The sequence below is a fragment of the Scomber japonicus genome, chromosome 16, assembly GCF_027409825.1.
Source record: "Scomber japonicus isolate fScoJap1 chromosome 16, fScoJap1.pri, whole genome shotgun sequence".
NCBI lineage: Eukaryota > Metazoa > Chordata > Actinopteri > Scombriformes > Scombridae > Scomber > Scomber japonicus.
The window spans coordinates 3698749-3721308 of NC_070593.1; the positions used below are offsets into that span (position 1 = coordinate 3698749).

The 22560-nt window shown below is 41.0% G+C and overlaps 1 protein-coding gene across 1 annotated transcript in view; it reads left to right on the top strand.

Moving 5' to 3' along the window:
- syne2b (spectrin repeat containing, nuclear envelope 2b) overlaps positions 1-22560 on the top strand; it is a 203614-nt gene that overhangs the window by 3104 nt on the left and 177950 nt on the right. The window contains exons 2-7 of the mRNA XM_053336226.1: positions 11482-11543; positions 16265-16360; positions 17409-17486; positions 18202-18294; positions 19462-19664; positions 22510-22560. The exon at positions 22510-22560 is cut by the window's right edge and continues 11 nt beyond it. Coding sequence (XP_053192201.1) covers positions 11482-11543; positions 16265-16360; positions 17409-17486; positions 18202-18294; positions 19462-19664; positions 22510-22560 — 583 coding nt within the window. The remainder of the gene's footprint in view (positions 1-11481; positions 11544-16264; positions 16361-17408; positions 17487-18201; positions 18295-19461; positions 19665-22509) is intronic.

The following is a 22560-nucleotide window of genomic DNA, read 5'->3' on the forward strand; positions in this document are numbered from 1 at the left end:
GCTGTGTATAATAGCTGTGTGTAACTTCACTCGTTAAGCCCTTCGAAGTCAATACATTACTTGTTGCGTAATAACTATCTGATTATTCTGGATGGTAACATGCTTGAAAATTTACAGGGTAGAAGGAAAAAAAATCTGATACAGTGTGTCAAACAGAAGACAAGTGGCCAGTTTGGCATCATTGGATCTTAACCTTAGGAATCTCACAATAGCATAACCATTTAAACACACCTCTAGAAATACAGTCATTTTTTTCAATAAGTCATTATAGTCTCAATTTCTAAATTCATGCTAATAAGTGTGCTGGTGATCATTTTGGATTTTTTTGCGTCTTTTAATAAGATTTGAAGACGTATAGTAGCTTCCATGTCTGCTGTGCAGTGTTGCCAACTTGGCGACTTTCTCGCTAAATCTGGCGACTTTCCAAACCCTCATAGCGACTTTTTTCCTCAAAAGCGACTAGCGAAAAATCTAGCGACTTTTTCTGGTGTTATTGGAGACTCTGAAGTGGAAGCACATATCGTTGCTGTCGTCAATGAGTAGTGGGTGCTGCCGTGAGCCCCTCCCCCGTCCCAAAGCACTCACAGGCGGTCAGGTTCACAGTAGCCTCACACAGCTGCAGTCAGACCAGAGAGGAGACCAACACCCCAAACCCCTCCGCATCCACCCTGCATAACAGCCTTTTGATTCAATTTGATATTCTAACATTTAACAATAAATATCAACATGTATTTACATTTTAAAAAACAAACAAACCAAGAATCAACATAAGAAAGCTCATTTGTAGTTCTTAACATATTTAGGGTTTTTTAACTCACTTTTTGTCTCTCCCCAGACGTTATCCCTCTCTCCTACAGCGTCCATTACAATAACATGCACATGATGATTATGCAAATTAGACGATGACGTCATTTAGTGACTTCTAGCGGCTTTTAGGACAGCCAATAGCTACTTTCCTTACTGAGGAGTTGGCAACACTGCTGCTGTGTGGGTGTTGATTGACAGCTGTGATTGACAGTTAGCTCACCTGCTGCTCTCCCCGGCTCCAGGACTCACACTGACAGACTATTGTTACAATATTTGACCAAGTTTAATGTCACTTGATAGCGACACCTGCCATTTGTACCCAATTTAGCTAAAGTACTAAACCTTATCCTAAGTGTGCAGCCCTGTACTCCCTAGTCCTGAAAGTCCAAAAAAAAGGTCAGAAGTGGTTAAATGTGCATATTACCAACCAAGTTTTTGTTCATCAAATGGAAAACTAGCACATAAAATACCAGTATACCATTTCTAACTTCTGACTGGGTGAGCAGCCTACAGCCTTCCTCCACAGTCCCTTCCTCTCGTCATGTTCAGGCACAAACACACAAAACTTTGAAGCAGACCTGTACGCCGCACACAGTGTCTGAGGACGACGATGGGTGTTGCTATGACAACTGTGAACTTTCCCCACTGGGCGCAGAAGAAGAAGTAAAATCAATGAATCAATGAACCCAAATAAAAAGTGTTGTGCATACAGATCCTGATGATCTCACCATCACCCCAAAAAACATCCCTGCTCAGCATCCTTTACAGAGGCATGTCAGGAATGTACTGTAGACGTCATGGCAACCGTATCCAGTCTAACCAAATCTGTTGCATTTTATAGTCTTAGAGTCACCTTATAGCGCCCTCTGCAGGTGCTTGCTGGCACTGCGGCAGATGATGTGCGTCCGAAACATGACACTTTTCCTTCCTTTCTTCCTTCCTCTTTTCTTCCATCCTTCCTTACTCCTTTCCTTCTGCATTCCTTCCTTCCTTCTTTGCTTCCTTCCTTCCTTCCTTCTCTCCTGTAGGAGTATATAGGAAGCTTTCCCTCTGCTGCATTAACAGTATGTAACAGTCCTGGTAGTTGGTTTGTTTTCAGCATCAAGTGAATTTCTTCCCGATAATTACATTAACCTTCGTGTCGTCCTCCCGGGTCAAATTGACCCCGTCTGTTTTGACTGTTTTTCTTCCCTCCCTTCCTCTTTTCCCTCCTCCCTCCTTCCTTCCTTCCCTCCTTCCTTCCTTCCTTCCTACTTCCGTCCCCCTTCCTTCCTTCCTTCCTTCCTCCCTCCCTCCCTCCCTCCTTCTTTCCTTGCCTCCTTCCTTTCTTTGTTCCTTCCTTCCTCCCTCCTTCTTTCCTTGCCTCCTTCCTTTCTTTCTTCCTTCCTTCCTCCCTTCTTCTTTCCTTCCTTCCTCCCTTCCTCTTTTCCTTTCTCCCTCCCTCCCTCATTCCTACCTTCATTCCCTCCTTCCTTCTTTCCTTCCTTCCTTCCTTCCTTCCTTCTTTCCTTCTTCCATCCCCCTTTCTTCCTTCCTTCTGTCCCTCCTTCCCTCCTTCCTTCCTTCCTTCCTCCCTCCCTCCCTCCCTCCCTCTTTCCTTGCCTCCTTCCTTTCTTTCTTCCTTCCTTCCTTCCTCCCTTCTTCTTTCCTTCCTTTCTCCCTTCCTCTTTTCCTTTCTCCCTCCCTCCCTCCCTCCCTCCCTCATTCCTACCTTCCTTCCTTCCTTCCTTCCTTCCTTCCTTGGTGATTTTGGCACATGAGAAATCAATAACTCATATTTCAGACATAGATGAATTTGTTAGAATTTGTGCCAAGTGAAAGGAGACTGAACGATGGATAGATGGATGGAAATTAATATATGGCTGATATACTGCATAGATGGATTTACAGGGTGTTGTTGGATCAACCTCACAAAGTGTGTGTGTGGGGGGGGGGGTAGTTGTTTTCTCTGTCACGTTTCTGTTTGAGTTTGAATAAGACTACCCTCTGCTTTTGTAAATATTGGCTATTATGAAAAGTCTCACTAGGTTAGGGTTTAAATCTTATTGTTGTTTTAAATCATGTTAATTTAATGTTAAAATCTGATTGAATGAGTTTTTAGGGTAGCAGCAAAGTTAGAAATGCTACTTCACTATACCTCTCAGTTTCTCTGCTTCAAATTATTTTTGAAATGAGAGAAGAACACTACTTTATTAATCGCCCATTAACTCATGACACAGACACCCTGTACACAAACACACATCCATCAGCCGGAGAGGCCTGAGGACACAATGGCAGAAGCTTGCATCTGATATTGAATCTCACAACTCTCCCGTTGCCAGCTGTCACTTTGCCAGGTTTTCTTTTCTGCCATCTGGCCAGAGATTCAAACAGGCAACCTTCGGGGCTACTCCTCCACTTCTCTGACCTCTGAGCTACCTATGGCCAAATGTTGCCCACCTATTATTTCTACCAGCCCACCCTAATTTAGAACAGCTAAAACCGTCCCTGACTCCAAATGGAAAAGACGGTGTTGACTTCAAGCAGCAACTCAAATACGGCACCAATGCACCATCTTTATATCCAGTCTGTGGCTTCAGTTAGTCAATAATCTTCAATAATCTTCAATAAAACTTTATTTAAACATTTATTACTTATTGACAGGTATTCGTAACATTCCTGTTTTCTTAGATTACTAAGCAAAGTAATATTACAGATTACACTACAGATTTAGTTAAATATCCTTCCTTCCTTCCGTCTGTCCGTCCGTCCGTCCTTCCTGCCTTCCTTCCTTCCTTCCTTCTCTCCTTCCTTCCTTCCTCTTTTCCTCCGTCCCTCCTTACTCCTTTCCTTCCGCATTCCTTCCTTCCTTCTTTGCTCCCTTCTTTCCTTCCTTCCTAACTTCCTTCCTTCTCTCCTTCCTTCCTTCCTCTTTTCCTCTGTCCCTCCTTACTCCTTTCCTTCCGCATTCCTTCATTCCTTCTTTGCTCCCTTCTTTCCTTCCTTCCTTCCTTCCTTCCTTCCTCTTTTCCTCAGTCCCTCCTTACTCCTTTCCTTCCACATTCCTTCCTTCCTTCCTTCCTTCATTCCTTCTTTCGCTCCTTCCTTCCTTCCTTCCTTCCTTCCTTCCATCCTTCCTTTCTTCCTTCCATCCTTCCTTTATTCCTTCTTTCTCTCCTTCCTTCCATCCTTCCTGCCTTCTCTCCTTCCTTCCTTCCTCTTTTCCTCCGTCCCTCCTTACTCCTTTCCTTCCGCATTCCTTCCTTCCTTCTTTGCTCCCTTCCTTCCTTCCATCCTTCCTCCAGTTTATTTGTATGCAAACAGTAATAGCAAATAAAAACATATAGCATTGTTAAATATGAGATCTACCCAGCATCTCCCATTCTCCTCTTCTTCATTGATGCTTTAGTGGGTAATTTGGATAAATGTAGGTCAAATAAATGGTCCAGTATTTTCACACACTTTGACACACTTTTTTTTGTCCCGCTTTTTTGCTGCATAAAGTACCCAGGAGGCTGCTGGAGGACTCGCTTTTTACAGGTCTTGTTTGGACAGGCCTGAAACCTCAGTGAGTCAGATTTAAAAGAGGTGGAGCTGAACTCACCTGCTTTCCCTTCAGGCTGGAAATGTTAGCTGGTTTGACAAGAATATTCTCAAACTTAATCCGTTTTTTTTTCTCAACATCTCTTTCACTTGCAATCATGGATTTACAGCAGTCAGAGGAATAAACCATGTGCTTACAGGAAAAAGACATTTTGGTTTAAAGTGATGTGCAGCAAGTGAGTTTGCTGATCTGGTAACATTACCTGCTGAATCCCATCATGGGTGAGTTTATATTATTTGTCATTGACTTCTATTGGTACAGAACAAAGTAATGGAAAACACTACGATAGATATAATATCGTCACAGGTTATCCCAGGTGGGCTGCTCAACTATGACTGTTTATACATAGACCAAATAAGAAAGTAGTGAAGGTGTCAATATCACTCAAGTTTTCTTAAATGCATATTGTCTAAAAATCAGTTGTTCTCAGAGTAGGGTTGGAAACAGGCTACTAAGCAAACAATAAGTAGTGAATGAGTCATGATTTATAACTTCACCTGCAGTTTTGCTCTAGTGAATCAATAAGTACAAGCTTCACTGTTCAACTTCCTCAACTTGTCTCACTTTAAGTTTTAAATGAACATTAGTGAGCATAAATTGATATATATATATGTTGTATATGAATCACTCTTGGAGGGGGGAAAGTCTCCTATCCAGACTGTACCTGCATTTGATGTTGATGAAACACTGAATGGAGGATTGCCCTGAAGGCTGCTGTGACATTTAAGATAATACATGTCTGTACATACTGTATGGAGCCACTGTGTGAAGGTTTACATCAAAGTGAACAGGAAAGTCCCCACCAGCTGCCAGTCTAATGTTTTATTACTTCAGACATTAGTTGGAACAGATCTCAAACTAAAAGCAACTAGTTCCTTAATAAGTTTTGTGTTTGCTAGCAGACTTAGCTAGCTATGTTTACATACTAGTATAAGACCACTAGCCATGCTAACAACATAGTGGTACTTAACAATACAGATACTAGGTTATCTAAGAAGCTATTAGAAGCTATTAGAAGTTTATTATCTAAAGAAAACCAAAATGTAGCTAGTTATCTATCATGCTAGTAGCCTGATAGCTAAACACAAAAACTTTCAGATTTCAGTAACTAGGCTAGAAATGGGCTAGCAGGCTTTTAAAAATGTTACATACATACTTACAATACATTTGTATCGTTTACTACGACTATAAGACCAGTAACCATGGTAACAAGATGGTTGTGGTTACTAAACAAATACTAGGTTGACTAGCACGTTAGTAATTTATTACCTAAAGAAAACCAAAATGTATTTAGTTAGCTATCATAATAACAGCCAACAAAGTCTTCAGATTTCATTAGCTTGGATGAAAATAGGCTAGCAAGCTTATTTAGCAATGTTAATGTTTGGGATTACCATCTTTTACTATGACTTGGATAAGACCAGTAACCATGGTAACAAGATGGTGGTAGTTAACTAAAGCGATAGTAACGCTAGCTAACTTAATAAAATATATTTAGTTAGCTATCACAATAAAGCCTGTTAGTTAAAAACAGAGACTTCAGATTTCATTAGCTTGATGAAAATAGGCTAGCAAGTTTATTTAGCAATGTTAATGTTTGGGATTACTATCTTTTACTATGACTTGGATAAGACCAATAACCATGGTAACAAGATGGTGGTAGTTAACTAAAGCGATAGTAACGCTAGCTAACTTACTAAAATATATTTAGTTAGCTATCACAATAAAGCCTGTTAGTTAAAAACAAAGACTTCAGATTTCATTAGCTTGGATGAAAATAGGCTAGCAAGCTTATTTAGCAATGTTAATGTTTGGGATTACTATCTTTTACTATGACTTGGATAAGACCAATAACCATGTTAACAAGATGGTTGTGGTTACTAAACAAATACTAGGTTGGCTAGCATGTTAGTAATTTATTACCTAAAGAAAATCAAAATATAATTTGTTAGCTAGCTAAACACAAACTCTTTCCCAATAGTGAGAACCACACATAAAACATCAGTCTTTTATATTTTTGTTGAGGTTAAGCTTGATTGATGGTAACCTAGAACGGGTTGAAACGTGTTGTCCGACCACGTTGGAAATCAACTTTGTTTATAGTTGTTTCCAAAGTGCGTCACTCAAAGTGGAAAGTCGGGGATAACACTGCCTATTTTCAGACAGTCTCTCCAGGAAGGCAGTCATGTTGTACTTGGCTGTTCACATGAAATATGACATAAATAATTATGTCAGGAGAGTTAGTGAGAGAAGTTGAAGCCCTGTCTGCTTTTTCACTGCTTACTCCCCCCTTATCTGCTGTTGGAGATGTGTGGGAACAGGAGGGTTAATAGGCATTTCCACCTGTGTACTACAGCAGCATTTGGTTTCACAAAGCTCAGCTGACAAGCCAGGGGCGAACGCCAGAAGGTGCTACACATCATTTCACCTGAAAACCATCATTAGTTGAGAACCGCCCAGTTTCTCAGTGGCTACAATCCTGAAATTTTCCGTTTAATGTAGCTATCGGCTGACTATTGAGAAATCCATAAGAATTTTAATCCAAGCTGGCCACCAACAAGTTGAATCGTGTCCATTATAGACTACAGAAAACAAATCATTAGAAAGATAGCATGAGCAAAGGTAAAATGTGGTTTAGGGATTTGAAGTCTTTGAACCTACTGATCTCATCAAATTTGTGCATGTAATCTCTCTCCTCTCACTTCTAAATGGTTTCAACCACACATTCATGTCATTATTACACTGTTCTATCTGTCAGTATGATGCTTTTGGACTGTTTAACTATGATATGGATCAAACAAATGAAGTTAAAGACATTTGATAGTCACTTGTTTAACCCTCCTGTTGTCCTCGTGTCAAGGAAGGAAGGAAGAAAGGAAGGGAGGAAAGAAGGGAGGAAAGGAGGACGGAAAGGAGGGAGGAAGAAGGAAGGGAGGAAGAAGGAAGGAAGGAAGGACAGGAGGAAGGAATGGAGGAAAGGAGGAAGGAAGGAAGGATAGGAGGAAGGAAGGGAGGAAGAAGGAAGGGAGGAAAGGAGGAAGGGAGGAAGAAGGGAGGAAGGAAGGAAGGATAGGAGGAAGGAAGGGAGGAAAGTAAAGAAGGAAGGAAAGGAAGGACGGAGGGAGGAAAGAAGGAAGGACGGAGTGAGGAAAGAATGAAGGAGGGAAGGGAAAGAAAAAGGAAAATAGGAAGGGAGGAATGAAAGAAAGAAGGACAGAGGAATGAAGGGAGGGATGAAGGAAGGAAGGAAAGAGAAAGGAAAGAAAGAAAGAGAGAAGGAGGCAGGGAGGGAGGAAAGACCGATGGAAGGAAGGAAGGAAAGAAGGAAGGAAGGCAGGAACTGTCAAACAGACAGGGTCAATTTGACCAATTTTAGCTCTGTTGGACATCTCTGAAACATTTATTGGAAAACATCTTTTAATTTACATCTTGTTCTTTTATAAATTGCAATTATTTATGTTTTTTTAATGAACCCTGTTATTGAGATAGCAGGAATACATTTTCAGGTACTTATATACAGTAGTTACTAAAATGGCAGCACTGTGAACACCGCTGTGATTGCGTTGACGAAGGTAGTTTATTTAAAATAATTCTTTTGGCAAACCCTCAAGTGTGTCACAGCTCTCCGGTTTCTTCATCCTCTTCATCTGCCAGTCAGGAATCCCTAAAAACACGATGCTCATCACTGTTTTGCTCTTTCGTTGGTCTGAAGATCACAAATCACAGTGCATCTGTCCTCCAGATTTAAAGCATCTTTTAGAGAGTTTTGTTGTCTTCCTTGTCTGTATCTTTGTTCGGGATATCTGATTAATTATAACAAGATGAGTCATCGCAGTCATCACAAGCTCCCTATGATTAAGATTAGACTGCATGTGAACCGAAGCCAGAGGTGACCTGCTGTTAAACATATTAAGTCAGGCTGTAAACTGTCCGTCCATGCATCTCAGAGGACCAGGCAGACTGCTGGAAGGAAGGCTGGAGCTCAGCATGGAGGAGAATGGGCTGCTAGTGTTGAGGATTTGGAGCTAATGCATTGAACTGGGAAAGTAAAGATCAAACCGGGCCTTAGTTTAAGTATTTAAGTTATAAAGGATGAGGCAGGTTTTGAAGAAAGCTATCCTACCTCATAAATAGTGTTGAACCTTTTTTGCACTGAGCAACTTACAGTAACCTTAGGCCTGTTGAAGAGATAAAGTATTGTGAAGTAATCCACTTTTTAAGGGTATTTTAAGGTAGTTTGCAGTGGAACCAGGGGGAAAAACTCTTGCTGAGTCGGGAATTTAAAATTATGAATATAATGGAAGATGAGGACTGGATTATATGTGACATTCTTACTGTCACAGACCTGAGTGACTTCATTGAGGTTTACTGTGGTGAGTTATGACGAAGCCTGTTTTTGATTGTGCTGGATGCTTTAAAAGCTTTCTGCAACCTGTAGCACATCATTATAATAATACATTCATGCATATACGTAATTATAGTTTTCCTTTAAATGCAAATGTCTGCTCTGTGTCAGTAACTCCCTTCTTTACATTCATGTACTTACATATTTTTACAGGTGGCAGCTGTCAGGAGACAAATATAGCACAACAGGACAGTGTATATTTCAAAATGTGGGGGAAATAGTCACTTTGCCTGTTTGGATAAATGTGTTAACAATATATTTAAATGCATTTTCAATATGCATTTGTTGTTTCTATTAGTTAAATCTCCAATTTCAAGACATTAACCAGCAGGGAAGGTTGCAGCTTCTCTCTATTAGACTCCTTTCAAATCTACTGCAAGTGCTTTAGTTTAAAAAAATTCTCTATATGAAGCTTGGTTGTGTGTTTTATTTTGAAGGTTTCTGTGTTGCAGCTCTGTTTATGTTGAATTATTTTCTGTGCCATCTCATTACGACACCGAGGCTCTCTGCTTGTTCAGGCAACGCTCAAACCAAATACTTGTGTTTGTGATTATTATACCCAAAAGTTTCCGGAGTGACTGACCAAACCCAACTGGGTGTTAGCTGTCATAATAGCAACCAGCTTTTAAAGGGCAAAGTTATTACTTCATAAACGCGCGGGCTAATTTCACAATAGCTGCACAAAACCCTTTGTTCCTGTAAAATCCTGCTGTTTAAATGAGTATCTTCTGGAGTATTTTGTGGCCCACAGCTGGGTAATAAACACTTGCCTCATTTCACATCTGTCATCAGGTTGTTTGTAAGTTTATCACCCTGCACAGAAATAATGTTTTACCCTCATAAGGACTTAAGAAAGTATGTTTGGGTTGGAAAATCATGCCATGTATTTGTGTGAAAATTACTACCACTCCCAGTTTTATGCATCACAGACTACAGTATGTTTCCTGTAAAGCAGGTAGTGCTTCATACTTAAATAACTAATAAGGAAATCCTATATTATATTTTAACTCTAAACGTCTGGTTTCATCAGTAAAACAAATTGTGAAGGAAAGTTTGTGGTCATCTATAAAACAATGCTGACTTATGACTGTAGTTGCTAGTGTTGAAGCCAGAATTCAGATTAGCTTATTAGTTATTTTTAGCTTCTTGTGTAACTGTTGTTCAGTCTCCTTCAGTCTGCGTTGTGTTATGTGAAGTATGGACCGACACTCTTCGACTTTTGACCGTTTATTGCCTAAATACAGCATGAAAATCCACTGTTCAGTCACGTAGGCACAGCAATGTTAAGGCACAGCTCTATAGAAAAGTTAGCAAAAGTTAGCTTAGCTTAGGAGCTAAGGAAGCTAACTACAGTGTTGAGGCACAGCTCTATAGAAAAGTTAGCAAATGTTAGCCTAGCTTAGGCGCTAAGGAAGCTAACTACAATGTAAACACTGACAAAATATAAACAATTTGACACATTAAAGTGAGTGCAATGCAGTCACCACTTTCTGTAATATAGTCGGACATAATATCATGATAGCTGTGTCACTGAATTACGTTATTTTGACAGATTTAATGTAACGCTGTGCTTCATGTAAGCTACCATGAGCTCAATCCTCTCATACTGGCACTATTCATTAATAAATTATGATAAATAAATACACAACAAAAATATGTACCTGAATACAGCATGAAAATCCACTGTTCAGTCACATAGGCACAGCAATGTTAAGGCACAGCTCTATAGAAAAGTTAGCAAATGTTAGCTTAGCTTAGAAGCTAAGGAAGCTAACTACAGTGTGGCACAGCTCTATAGAAAAGTTAGCAAATGTTAGCTTAGCTTAGGCGCTAAGGAAGCTAACTACAGTGTTAAGGCACAGCTCTATAAGAAAGTTAGCAAATGTTAGCTTAGCTTAGGCGCTAAGGAAGCTAACTACAGTGTTAAGGCACAGCTCTATAAGAAAGTTAGCAAATGTTAGCTTAGCTTAGAAGCTAAGGAAGCTAACTACAGTGTAAACACTGACAAAATATATTCAGGTTAGTTTATTAGTTATTTTTAGCTTCTTGCACACAACACCTCAGCTGTCATTTTTCTGGAGTGGACAGTGTTTGTTTTGATATCATGGTGAACTCCACTGAGTGTGTTCACAGGTGTTGTGGACTTCCTCAAATGATGTCACTTGAGGCTTCAGAGTCAGTTGGGTTTGAGACTACAAGTTTGAAAATGAAGAAAAATCTGAAAGTGTGGAGTTAAAAAGATGAGAAGATGCCACACTTTTGTAGATGAGGGTAAAACATCAGATTTTCAGCCTGAACTCTAGCTGGTCTAATTGCATTGTGGGTAATGTAGGCACCAGCTAATGACAAGACTGTGAGATATAAAAAAAGAGAAATTCTTCAGCATCAATTTTGATCCCTTTTTTTTGATCATGCAATGCTAAATCAGTATAATACTCTTTAAATTTCTCCATTAAACAGATATATAGCAACACATACTGTTAATGATAATATTAGCAGTCCAGGAAGTTGATCCATCTCTTCTGCTGCAGACAATACAAACAAAATGAAAAACTAAATGTGTGATTTACTGTTTGTGTGTGTGTGATATTATGAGTTTAATTAACATCCTGTGTTTCTTCTTCTTCTTCGTCTTCTTCTTCTTCTTCTACTTCTTCTTCTTCTTCTTCTTCTTCTTCTTCAACAGTGGAACAAGTACAGATTCAGAAAAGGACCTTCACCAACTGGGTCAACGCTCAGCTGGCAAAGGTGAGTCGTGTCTCTGACCTCTGACCTCTGACCTCTGACCTCTCTATAAGAATAAAAATGATTTAAGCATGGAATAAGCTCCTAGAAATGACTTATAACATGTTGGAGAATAAGTCCAGAGGAGCTAAAAGTTTATTCTTCCTATCTCAAACAGTGAGTCTAATGATCATTAACAGGCACATTTAGCTTGGGAAGGCTATAATTAGTCACATGACCCAAAACCAGAGAGACAGAAACTCACCTGTTACCAGAAAAACTTACTGACTTAAAGATTACCAAACATATTTAGTTTTTTTTTTGGCTTATTCGATAATTCTACATTTCTATTATAAGTTTAAATACCTTTTTTTTATCTTACATAGTATAAAACTTTATACACAGTAAATTCCTTTGTGAGTTAATTCAGGTTAATGAAACCATTTCCTCCTACGTGCAGGAACATGTGATGGCTTGTTATACATATTTCCTTAATATACAACATGCTGTCATAATAAAGCGTTGCCAGATATTCAGAAACAGTTTTTATAACATTAATAGTTTGATTTTTATGCCATTAATAATTATTATATATCCATGAGAGAGATAAGATGATGGATATTTTTGGAGAGTTTAAATTTAAAATGCTTCCATGTACAGTAGATACAGTAGTATAGAGTAGAAATGGTATACAGATACAGTATCATTAGTAATAATAAAGTCAAGCTATAAAGGTTTCACATGGCAAAGACATTTATATCTGAACTGTATGGATACAATATAAATGTCCTCCTGACAGTAAAGTTTAAAGCCTCTCTCTTCCTCTTCTGATTCTCTATGTGTTTTTCTGATTGGTCTAAATATTTAATATTTCATGATTTATGTAATAATAATAATAATAATAGTAAAGTTTGTCAAAATTTGTAAAAAAAAAAAGTATTTTACAAGTGAGTCATAAAGGGAATAAAGGACAGTATAAAATGCTAAAAACACATACTGTACATTCCCCACATGTGTATCATTAACCTTTAAACAGACAACGTGCACCAGGAGATACAGACTCTTTAACCTTCCTGTTGTCCTCCCGGGTCCTTCCTCTGTCCTTCCTTCCTTCCTTCCTTCCTTCCTTCATCTGTCCTTCCTTCCTTCCTTCCTTCCTCAGATCTAAGTTCAGCTGTTAGGGTAAATGTTCCCTCCTTCTGTCCTTTCTTCCTTCCTTCATCTGTCCTTCCTTTCTTCCTTCCTTCCTTCCCTCCCTCCCTCCCTCCCTCCCTCCCTTCCTTCCTTCCTCCCTCCTTTCCTTCCTTCTTCCTTCTTCCCTCCTTTCCTTCCTCCCTCCTTCCTTCCTTTCCTTCCTTCTTCCTCCCTTGCTTCCCTTCCTCCCTCCTTTCCTTCCGTCTTCCCTCTTATCCTTCCTTCCTTCCTTCCTTCCTTCCTTCCTTCCTTCCTTCCTTACTTTAGATGCAAATGACATAACTAGTAAGGCCTGTTTAAGGGTTAAAAAAATAAAATAATAAATAAATGACAAATAGAAGAAAGTCTTATAATGAAAGTTTCAGAAGTGACTTAAAAGAAAATACTGAATTTATTAATCAGATTTTCAGGGTAGATTAATCTTTAATTTGTAATCTGAATAATAATTTCTATTTATTTTGTCCCTTCTGTGTAAATACAAGGGAAAAAATCATAAAGGGACATTTTTTAACTTCTAACATATGAAGAATACAATCTTCTCAATTTATAAAGCATTTAATAATCAGTTTATAATATTAAATTATTCTTTGGGGACATTTTAACACAATCAATCCATGTTTTGAGACATGATATAAAACCTTAAAAACATCACCATCATTTTAATTAACACTCCAAATTAGTTTTATCAGTCAGACTTTTGTGTGTGTGTGGGGGGGGGGGGGGGGTTTATACATCTATTTATTATATTTAGTTAGTTAGTTTTACAGAGAACAACACAGAACAAGAAGGCATTTATAGGTCATTATAATAGCAATAATAATGATAATAATCAAACAGAAATATAGTAGATAAAAATAAATACAATAAACTAAAAAAATAAATAAAATTAACAACAAGCAAACAAAAAAATAGTAAAAGTTAAAAAATAATTAAATAAATAAATAAATAAATAAATAAAATTAACAACATCAAATAAACAAACAAAAATAATAAAAGTAAAAATAAATAAATAAATAAAACATAAATAAAAATAAATACAATAAACTAAAAATATAAATAAATATATAAATAAAATTAACAACAACAAACAAAAAAATAGTAAAAGTAAAAAATAAATAAATAAATAAAATTAACAACAAACAAACAAATAATAAAAGTAAAAATAAAAAAAACACATAAATAAAAATAAATACAATAAACTAAAAATATAAATAAATAAATAAATAAATAAAATTAACAATAACAATCAAACAAAAATAATAAAAGTAAAAATAAATAAAAAAAACATAAATAAAAATAAAAACAATAAATAAATAGAATAAAATAATATTAATGACGTTTGTGTTTTTTACTTTAAATCCATTATGTGCTGAATTCTGTCCTGAGTCTGACTCAGCAGCAGACTGTCAGGTGTCTCTGCTGCACGGAGCGGAGGAGATCAGCTGTGAATGTGACAGTGGAGGGCAGTGTGTGTGTGTGTGTGTGTGTGTGTGTGTGTGTGTGTGTATGTGTGTGTAAATATAGCATTGAGGAGCAAGGTTCACAGCACACAGACAGACAGCAACAGACGGCTGCCCCCCCCCCCCCCCACACTCCCTCAACCCCCCACCTAACCCTACCCCCTCGACCCCCCCTCCTCAGTCTCAGTGCTGCAGACTCTGCCAATAAACTGAATAGTGGAGATAACCGTTAATCCTTCGGCGGTTGTTCACATTAGAGCTCACATTGCAGCAAATTCTCTAAAGTCCAGAGACAGTGTTCATATATATGTGTTTAAATAAAGTTTATTTCATGCTGGAGAGAAAACACTAACTCATATATTATTGTAGACAGTGTTCATATATATGTGTTTAAATAAAGTTGATTTCATGCTGGAGAGAAAACACTAACTCATGTATTATATAGTAGACAGTGTTCATATATATGTGTTTAAATAAAGTTTATTTCATGCTGGAGAGAAAACACTAACTCATGTATTATTGTAGACAGTGTTCATATATATGTGTTTAAATAAAGTTTATTTCATGCTGGAGAGAAAACACTAACTCATGTATTATTGTAGACAGTGTTCATATATATGTGTTTAAATAAAGTTTATTTCATGCTGGAGAGAAAACACTAACTCATGTATTATTGTATATGTCAGGTCAACAGTAGATATGGGACATGTGTGAGCAGACACTTGTTGCTTTTTCTCTTTTTTTGTCAATTTTGAAGCTTTAACGTTATTTGACTGCTATGGTTTGGACATATGAAGTAGGAAGTTCATGGATTGTTTTGAATTTCAAAAGAAGTTAAAGAAAATGAGCATTAAAGGTGAAATAAGTAAATAAAAGCTTGATTAATTCCTCCATTTTTCAGGCTGTTATCTATATCTAGAGCTATAAGAATAAGGAAGGAAAGGAGGGAGGGAGGGAAGGAGGAAGGGAGGAAGAAAAGGAAGGAAGGAAGGACAGAGAAAATAACAGAGGAAGGAAGGAGGGAGAGAGGGAAGGAGGAAGGGAGGAAGGAAAGGAAGGAAGGAAGGACAGAGAAAATAACGGAGGAAGGAAGGAGGAAGGGAGGAAGGAAAGGAAGGAAGGAAGGACAGAGAAAATAACGGAGGAAGGAAGGAGGGAGAGAGGGAAGGAGGAAGGAAAGGAAGGAAGGAAGGACAGAGAAAATAACAGAGGAAGGAAGGAGGGAGAGAGGGAAGGAGGAAGGGAGGAAGGAAAGGAAGGAAGGAAGGACAGAGAAAATAACGGAGGAAGGAAGGAGGAAGGGAGGAAGGAAAGGAAGGAAGGAAGGACAGAGAAAATAACGGAGGAAGGAAGGAGGGAGAGAGGGAAGGAGGAAGGAAAGGAAGGAAGGAAGGACAGAGAAAATAACAGAGGAAGGAAGGAGGGAGAGAGGGAAGGAGGAAGGGAGGAAGGAAAGGAAGGAAGGAAGGACAGAGAAAATAACGGAGGAAGGAAGGAGGGAGAGAGGGAAGGAGGAAGGGAGGAAGGAAAGGAAGGAAGGAAGGACAGAGAAAATAACGGAGGAAGGAAGGAGGGAGAGAGGGAAGGAGGAAGGGAGGAAGGAAAGGAAGGAAGGAAGGACAGAGAAAATAACGGAGGAAGGAAGGAGGGAGAGAGGGAAGGAGGAAGGGAGGAAGGAAAGGAAGGAAGGAAGGACAGAGAAAATAACGGAGGAAGGAAGGAGGAAGGGAGGAAGGAAAGGAAGGAAGGAAGGACAGAGAAAATAACGGAGGAAGGAAGGAGGGAGAGAGGGAAGGAGGAAGGGAGGAAGGGAAGGAAGGAAGGACAGAAAATAACGGAGGAAGGAAGGAGGGAAAGAGGGAAGGAGGAAGGGAGGAAGAAAAGGAAGGAAGGAAGGACAGAGAAAATAACGGAGGAAGGAAGGAGGGAGAGAGGGAAGGAGGAAGGGAGGAAGGAAAGGAAGGAAGGAAGGACAGAGAAAATAACGGAGGAAGGAAGGAGGGAGAGAGGGAAGGAGGAAGGGAGGAAGGAAAGGAAGGAAGGAAGGAAGGACAGAGGAAAATAAAGTAAATGTGTGTGTTGCTGTTACAGAGGAGGCCGCCATGTATGGTCTCAGATCTCTTCAAGGATTTCTGTGATGGATCCAAACTGCTGGACCTGCTGGAGACCATGAGCGGACAACGCTTCGTAAGTCCTGAATCAGCTGATCACTTAACATGTTTTTAAACCAAGAGGCAACCAGCTGACTGACTGACTGACTGACTGACTGACTGAGTTACTGACTGGCTGACTGAATCACTGAATCACTGATTGACTGACTGACTGACTGGCTGACTGACTGAATGAATGACTGACTGACTGACTGGTTGGCTGAATCGCTGACTGTCTGACTGACTGACTGTGTTACTGACTGTGTTACTGACTGTGTTACTGACTGACTGAATGACTGACTGACTGACCGACTGACTGACTGACCGACTGACTGAATCACTGACTGAATGACTGAATGACTGTCTGGCTGACTGACTGACTGACTGACTGAATGAATGAATGAATGACTGACTGAATGAATGACTGACTGACTGATTAAATGACTGACTGACTGAATGACTGACTGACTGATTAAATGACTGGCTGGCTGGCTGACTGACTGACTGAATCACTGACTGACTTACTGACTGACTGACTGACTGACTGAATCGCTGACTGACTGACTGTGTTACTGACTGACTGACTGACTGACTGAATGACTGACTCACTGACCGACTGACTGAATCACTGACTGAATGAATGACTGACTGACTGAATGACTGACTGAATGACTGACTGACTGATTAAATGACTGACTGACTGACTGACTGACTGACTGGCTGAATGACTGAATCACTGACTGAATAACTGACTGAATGACTGACTGACTGATTAAATTACTGACTGATTAAATTACTGACTGACTGACTGACTGAATCACTGACTGAATGGCTGAATGACTGAATGACTGACTGACTGAATGACTGAATGAATGACTGACTGACTGACTGACTGACTGACTGACTGACTGACTGACTGACTGACTGAATGACTGACTCACTGACTGAATGAATGACTGACTGACTGACTGACTGGCTGACTGACTGACTGAATGACTGACTGACTGACTGAATGACTGACTGAATGACCGACTGAATGACTGACTGACTGACTGAATGACTGATTCTCTGGTTGTGTTTTACAGAGTCGGGAGAGAGGCAGAGGGACGTTTCAGCACAGGAGCAACATTGAGAAAGCTCTCTCCTTTCTGAAGAACAAATCGGTAAATGATCAAACGTACATGATGACAGTTTATTTGGGACTAAGATTACACTCATCTGTACTGTATATGTGTCAGTGATAAATAAAGGTTGGCAATTCAAAAATATCTTATAAATAGTTATAAAAGCAGCATCAGGTTTGCTCAAATGTACATTAAGCATTTTTATTGGTTTTACGTCATATGAAATTATAGTTTCACCATTTTTTTAACCAAAAAGTAAGACTGAATGCTACTGAAAATGTCAAATGGTGTAACCACAAAAGAAGGATACATATTAAATATTTCATCTACCTGTAGTGCACTTATAAAAATAATTACTTCATTTTAAAACATCAAATAAAGTATTTCTATATTTACATTTTAAAGCATTTTGTCAATATGATGAGCAGGACATCCTAAAAACACCCATTTGTTCTCAATACATTTTATTGTAAAACTGGATTATATTTATTCCACATTCATAGTTCACATGTATTTTGCTGTATATAATCAGATTTGTATGGAAATAAATACTGGTTACACCAATTGGACACTTGGTTGCATCACATCATTGATCGATATTTGCAGGTCAAAATTTCTAACTCCAAATTTCTGCTACTTGAAAAAATACATTTGTGTCAGATGGTTAATTTAATTATTGCCTGGCAGTGATTTCATGCATGGACTAATGAGACTTTGTGTGTAAGTGTGAAATGTTTTGTTGTTTTCTCCTCAGATCAGACTAGTCAACATAAACATTCCTGACATCATGGATGGCAAACCGTCCATCATCCTCGGCCTCATATGGACGATCATTCTGCAGTATCACGTCAGTTTCATATGTTTTTATTCCTTCTTTTTACACATTTTCTTCTTCTTTTGTGTCTTATTATCTGCTTTGATTTACAGCATTGTCAGATATAAACTAAAAAAAATGTTTTCCCGTGATTAGATTCATGCAGTTTAGCTAATTAGAGCAGAAGGACGTCACGAATTATTTAGGAAATAGATTGTTTAACATCCCAAAAATATAACTTGAGTAAGCCGGTGAAGTCCAGAAGGTTTTAAAAGTAACTTTTGCTATTTTAAAACTCCTGTTGTCCTCGAGTCAAGGAAGGAAGGAAGGAAAGGTGGACCGGAAGAGAGGAAGAAGGAAGGAAAGGATGGTGGGAGGGAGGAAGGAGTTAAGGAAAGGAGGGTGGAAGGAAGGAAGGAATGAAGGGAAGGAGGAAGGAAGGGAAGGAGGAAGGTAGGGGGAGGAAAGGAAGGAAGGAAGGAAGGAAGGGAGGGAGGAGGAGGGGAAAGGAGGGAGGGACGAGGGAGGAAGGAAGGAAAGAAAGAAGGAAAGGAGGGTGGAAGGAAGGAAGGGAAGGAGGAACGTGGGGGAGGAAAGAAAGAGGGAAGGAGGGAGGGAGGAAAGGAAAGGAGGAGAGAAGGACAAAAGGAAGGAAGGGAGGAGGAGGGGAAAGGAGGTAGGAAGGAAGGAAGGAAGGAAGGAAGGGAGGAGGAGGGTAAAGGAGGGAGGGAGGGAGGGAGAAAGGAAGGAAAGGATGGAAGGAAGGGAGGGTGGAAGGAAGGAAGGGAAGGAGGAACGTGGGGGAGGAAAGAAAGAGAGAAGGAGGGAGGGAGGAAAGGAAGGAAAGGAGGAGAGAAGGACAGAAGGAAGGAAGGGAGGAGGAGGGGAAAGGAGGTAGGAAGGAAGGAAGGAAGGAAAGAAGGGAGGGAGGGAGGGAGAGAGGAAGGAAGGAAGGAAGGAAGGAACAGTCAAAACAGATGGGGTCATTTTGACCCGGGAGGACGACAGGAAGGTTAAACTTCTTATTTTCCGCATTAGAAGCACTTTTCCCTCCTTTTATTCTTTCTTGACCTCTTCTGACCTTTTCCACTCGGTCACTCCAAATATAAACCCTAAACAGAAACTGTGTGTGTGTGTGTGTGTGTGTGTGTGTGTGTGTGTGTGTGTGTGTGTGTGTGTGTGTGTTAATGGCTTCTTCAGATCGAGGAGTTGGCCAGCAGCCTCTCGTTCAGCTCCCGCCAGTCGTCCATGGAGTCTCTGGCCAGTCTGGACTCTCGCTCCACCCTGTCGAGTCGCTCGGCCAGCAGCAGCCCCGTCCCTCCCAGAGGCTCGCCGCTGCACCACCGCTTCAAGGTGTCCGCCAAGAAAGCCCTCCTGCTCTGGGTCCGGGAACAGTGCCACAAGTAAGAGCCCTAAATGTGTTGTGTGTGTGTGTGGAGTTCATGCTGGGATACAAGTGATAGTTAAGGAAGGAAGGAAAGGAGGAAGAATGAAGGAATGAAGGGAGGAAGAAGAAAGGAAGAAAAGGAAAGGAGGAAGAAGGAAGGAACGGAGGGAGGAAGGAATGAAGGAAGGAAAGGAGGGAGGGAGGAAGGAAGGAAGGCAGGAAGGAGGGAGAAAGGAAGGCAGGAAGGCAGGAAGGAGGGAGAAAGGAAGGCAGGAAGGAGGGAGAAAGGAAGGAAGGGGGAAGAAAGGAAAGGAGGGAGGGAGATGGAAGGAAAGGAGGGAGGAAGGAATGAAGGGAGGAAGGAAGGAAGGAAGGAAAGGAGAGAGGGAGGGAGGGAGGGAGGAAGGAAGGAAGGGAGGTAAGAAGGAAGGAAAGAAGGGAGGGAGGAGGGAGGAGGGAGAAAGGAAGGAAGGGAGAAGAAAGGAAAGGAGGGAGGGAGATGGAAGGAAAGGCGGGAGGAAGGAATGAAGGGAGGAAGAAGGAAGGAAAGGAGAGAGGGAGGGAGGGAGGGAGGAAGGAAGAAAAGGAGGGAGAAAGGAAGGAAAAGAGGGAGGGAGGAAGGAAGGAAGGGAGGAAGAAGGAAGGAAGGAAAGGAGGGAGAAAGGAAGGAAGGAAAGGATGGAGGGAGGAATGAAGGGAGGAAGAAGGAAGGAAAGGAGAGAGGGAGGGAGGAAGGAAGGAAGAAAAGGAGGGAGAAAGGAAGGAAAAGAGGGAGGGTGGAAGGAAGGAAGGAAGGGAGAAAGGAAGGAAGGAAAGGATGGAGGGAGGAAGGAAAAGAGGAAGGAAGAAAAGAAGGACAGAGGAAAGAAGGAAGGAAGGAAAGAAGGAACAGTCAAAACAGACTGACGGACGATACAAAGGTTAAACCTCTAATAGATGCAACACTAAAGATGGAGGCCAAGTATGATGTCACACAGGGAACGGTCTGATATGTCTCAAATTGACCCTGTCTGTTTTGACTGTTCCTTCCTTCCTTCCTCCCTTCCTTCCGTCTGTCCTTCCTTCCTTCCTTCCTCCCTCTTTCCATTTCCTCCCTCCTCCTTTCCCCTCCTCCTCCCTGCCTTCCTTCCTTCTTCCTTCCTTTCTTCCCTCCTTCCTTTCTTCCCTCCTTTTCTCTTTCTTTCCTCCTCCTTCCTCCTTCCTTCCTTCCTTCCTTCCTTCCGTCTGTCCTTCTTTCCTTTCCTCCCTCCCTCCTTCCTTCCTTTCCTTCCTTTCCTTCCTTCCTTCCTTTCCTCCCTCCCGACTTCTCTCTTTCTTTCCTCCCCCTGCCTTCCTCGTTCCTTCCTTCCTTCCTTCCTTCTGTCCTTCTTTCCTCCCTCCCTCCTTCCTTCCTTACTTCCTTCCTTCCTTTCTTCCCCCCCACCTTTCTTCCCCCCCACCTTCCTCCTTCCTTCCTTCCTTCCTTCCTCCCTCCTTTCCCCTCCTTCCTTCCTTCCTTCCTCCCTCCTTTCCCCTCCTCCCTGCCTTCCTTCCTCCTTCCTTCCTCTCTTCTTTCCTTCCTTCTTTCTCTCTTCAATCCTTCCTCCCTTCCTTCTTCCTTTCCTTCCTTCCTTCCTTCCTTCCTTCCTTCCTCCCTCCCTCCCTCCCTCCCTCCCTCCTTTCCCCTCCTCCTCCCTTCCTTCCTTCCTTCCTTAACTCCTTCCTCCCTCCCTCCTTTCCTTCCTTCTTCCTCCCTTCCTTCCTCCTCCCCTTCCTTAACTCCTTCCTTCCTCCTTCCTCCCTCCTTTCCTTCCTTCTTTCCTCCACCCTTCCTTCTTTCCTCTGTCCTTCCTTCCTTCCTGACTCTTTTAAAATAGCCCCTTTTTAAAGGTGCTTTTAAGGCCAGAGACTCAGAGCAGTTATGTGAATTTAAATACGGCATGCTGTTTATTTTAAGAGTGAGGACGGACGGAGCTCCTTTAAGAACTATAGGAGTATTTAGCTATTTCTGCTTCTCTGCTTTAGTCATTACTTGATCTTTCCTTTCTTCCCTCCTTCCTTCCTTCCTTCTGTCCTTCTTTCCTTACTTCCTTCCTTCCTTCCTTCCTTCCTTCCTTCCTTCCTTCCTTCCTTCCTTTCCTCCCTCCCTCCTTCTCTCTTTCTTTCCTCCCCCTACCTTCCTCCTTCCCTTCCTTCCACCCTCCTTCCCTTCCTTCCACCCTCCTTTCCTTCCTTCCTTCTTTCCTTCTGTCCTTCTTTCCTCCCTCCCTCCTTCTCTCTTTCTTTCCTCCCCTTCCTTCCTTCCTTCCTTCTGTCCTTCTTTCCTCCCTCCCTCCCTCCCTCCTTCCCTCCTTCCTTCTTTCCTTCCTTCTGTCATTCTTTCCTCCCTCCCCTCCCTCCCTCCCTCCTTCCCTCCTTCCTACCTTCCTTCCTTCCTTCCTTCCTTTCCTCCCTCCTTCCTTCTCTCTTTCTTTCCTCCTCCTATATTCCTCCTTCCCTTCCTTCCTTTCTTCCTTCCTTAACTCCTTCCTCCCCTCCCTCCCTCCCTCCTTTCCTTCCTTAACTCCTTCCTCCCTCCCTCCCTCCCTCCCTCCCTCCCTCCCTCCCTCCCTCCCTTCCTTCCTTCTTCCTCCTTCCTGTAAATGATTTGAACATGTCAGACTCTGTGATAAGTTAACTTTAGTATTAATAATGATAGTATAATAACTCTTCCCTGTCAGAGCTGGCTGTTCAATCAATCCTTCCTTCCTTCCTTCCTTCCTTCCTTCCTCCCTTCCTTCCTTCCTTCTTCCTCCCTCCTGTAAATGATTTGAACATGTCAGACTCTGTGATAAGTTATCTTTAGTATTAATAATGATAGTATAATAACTCTTCCCTGTCAGAGCCGGCTGTTCAATCAATGTGAAAGACTTCAAGGCGAGCTGGAGGAGTGG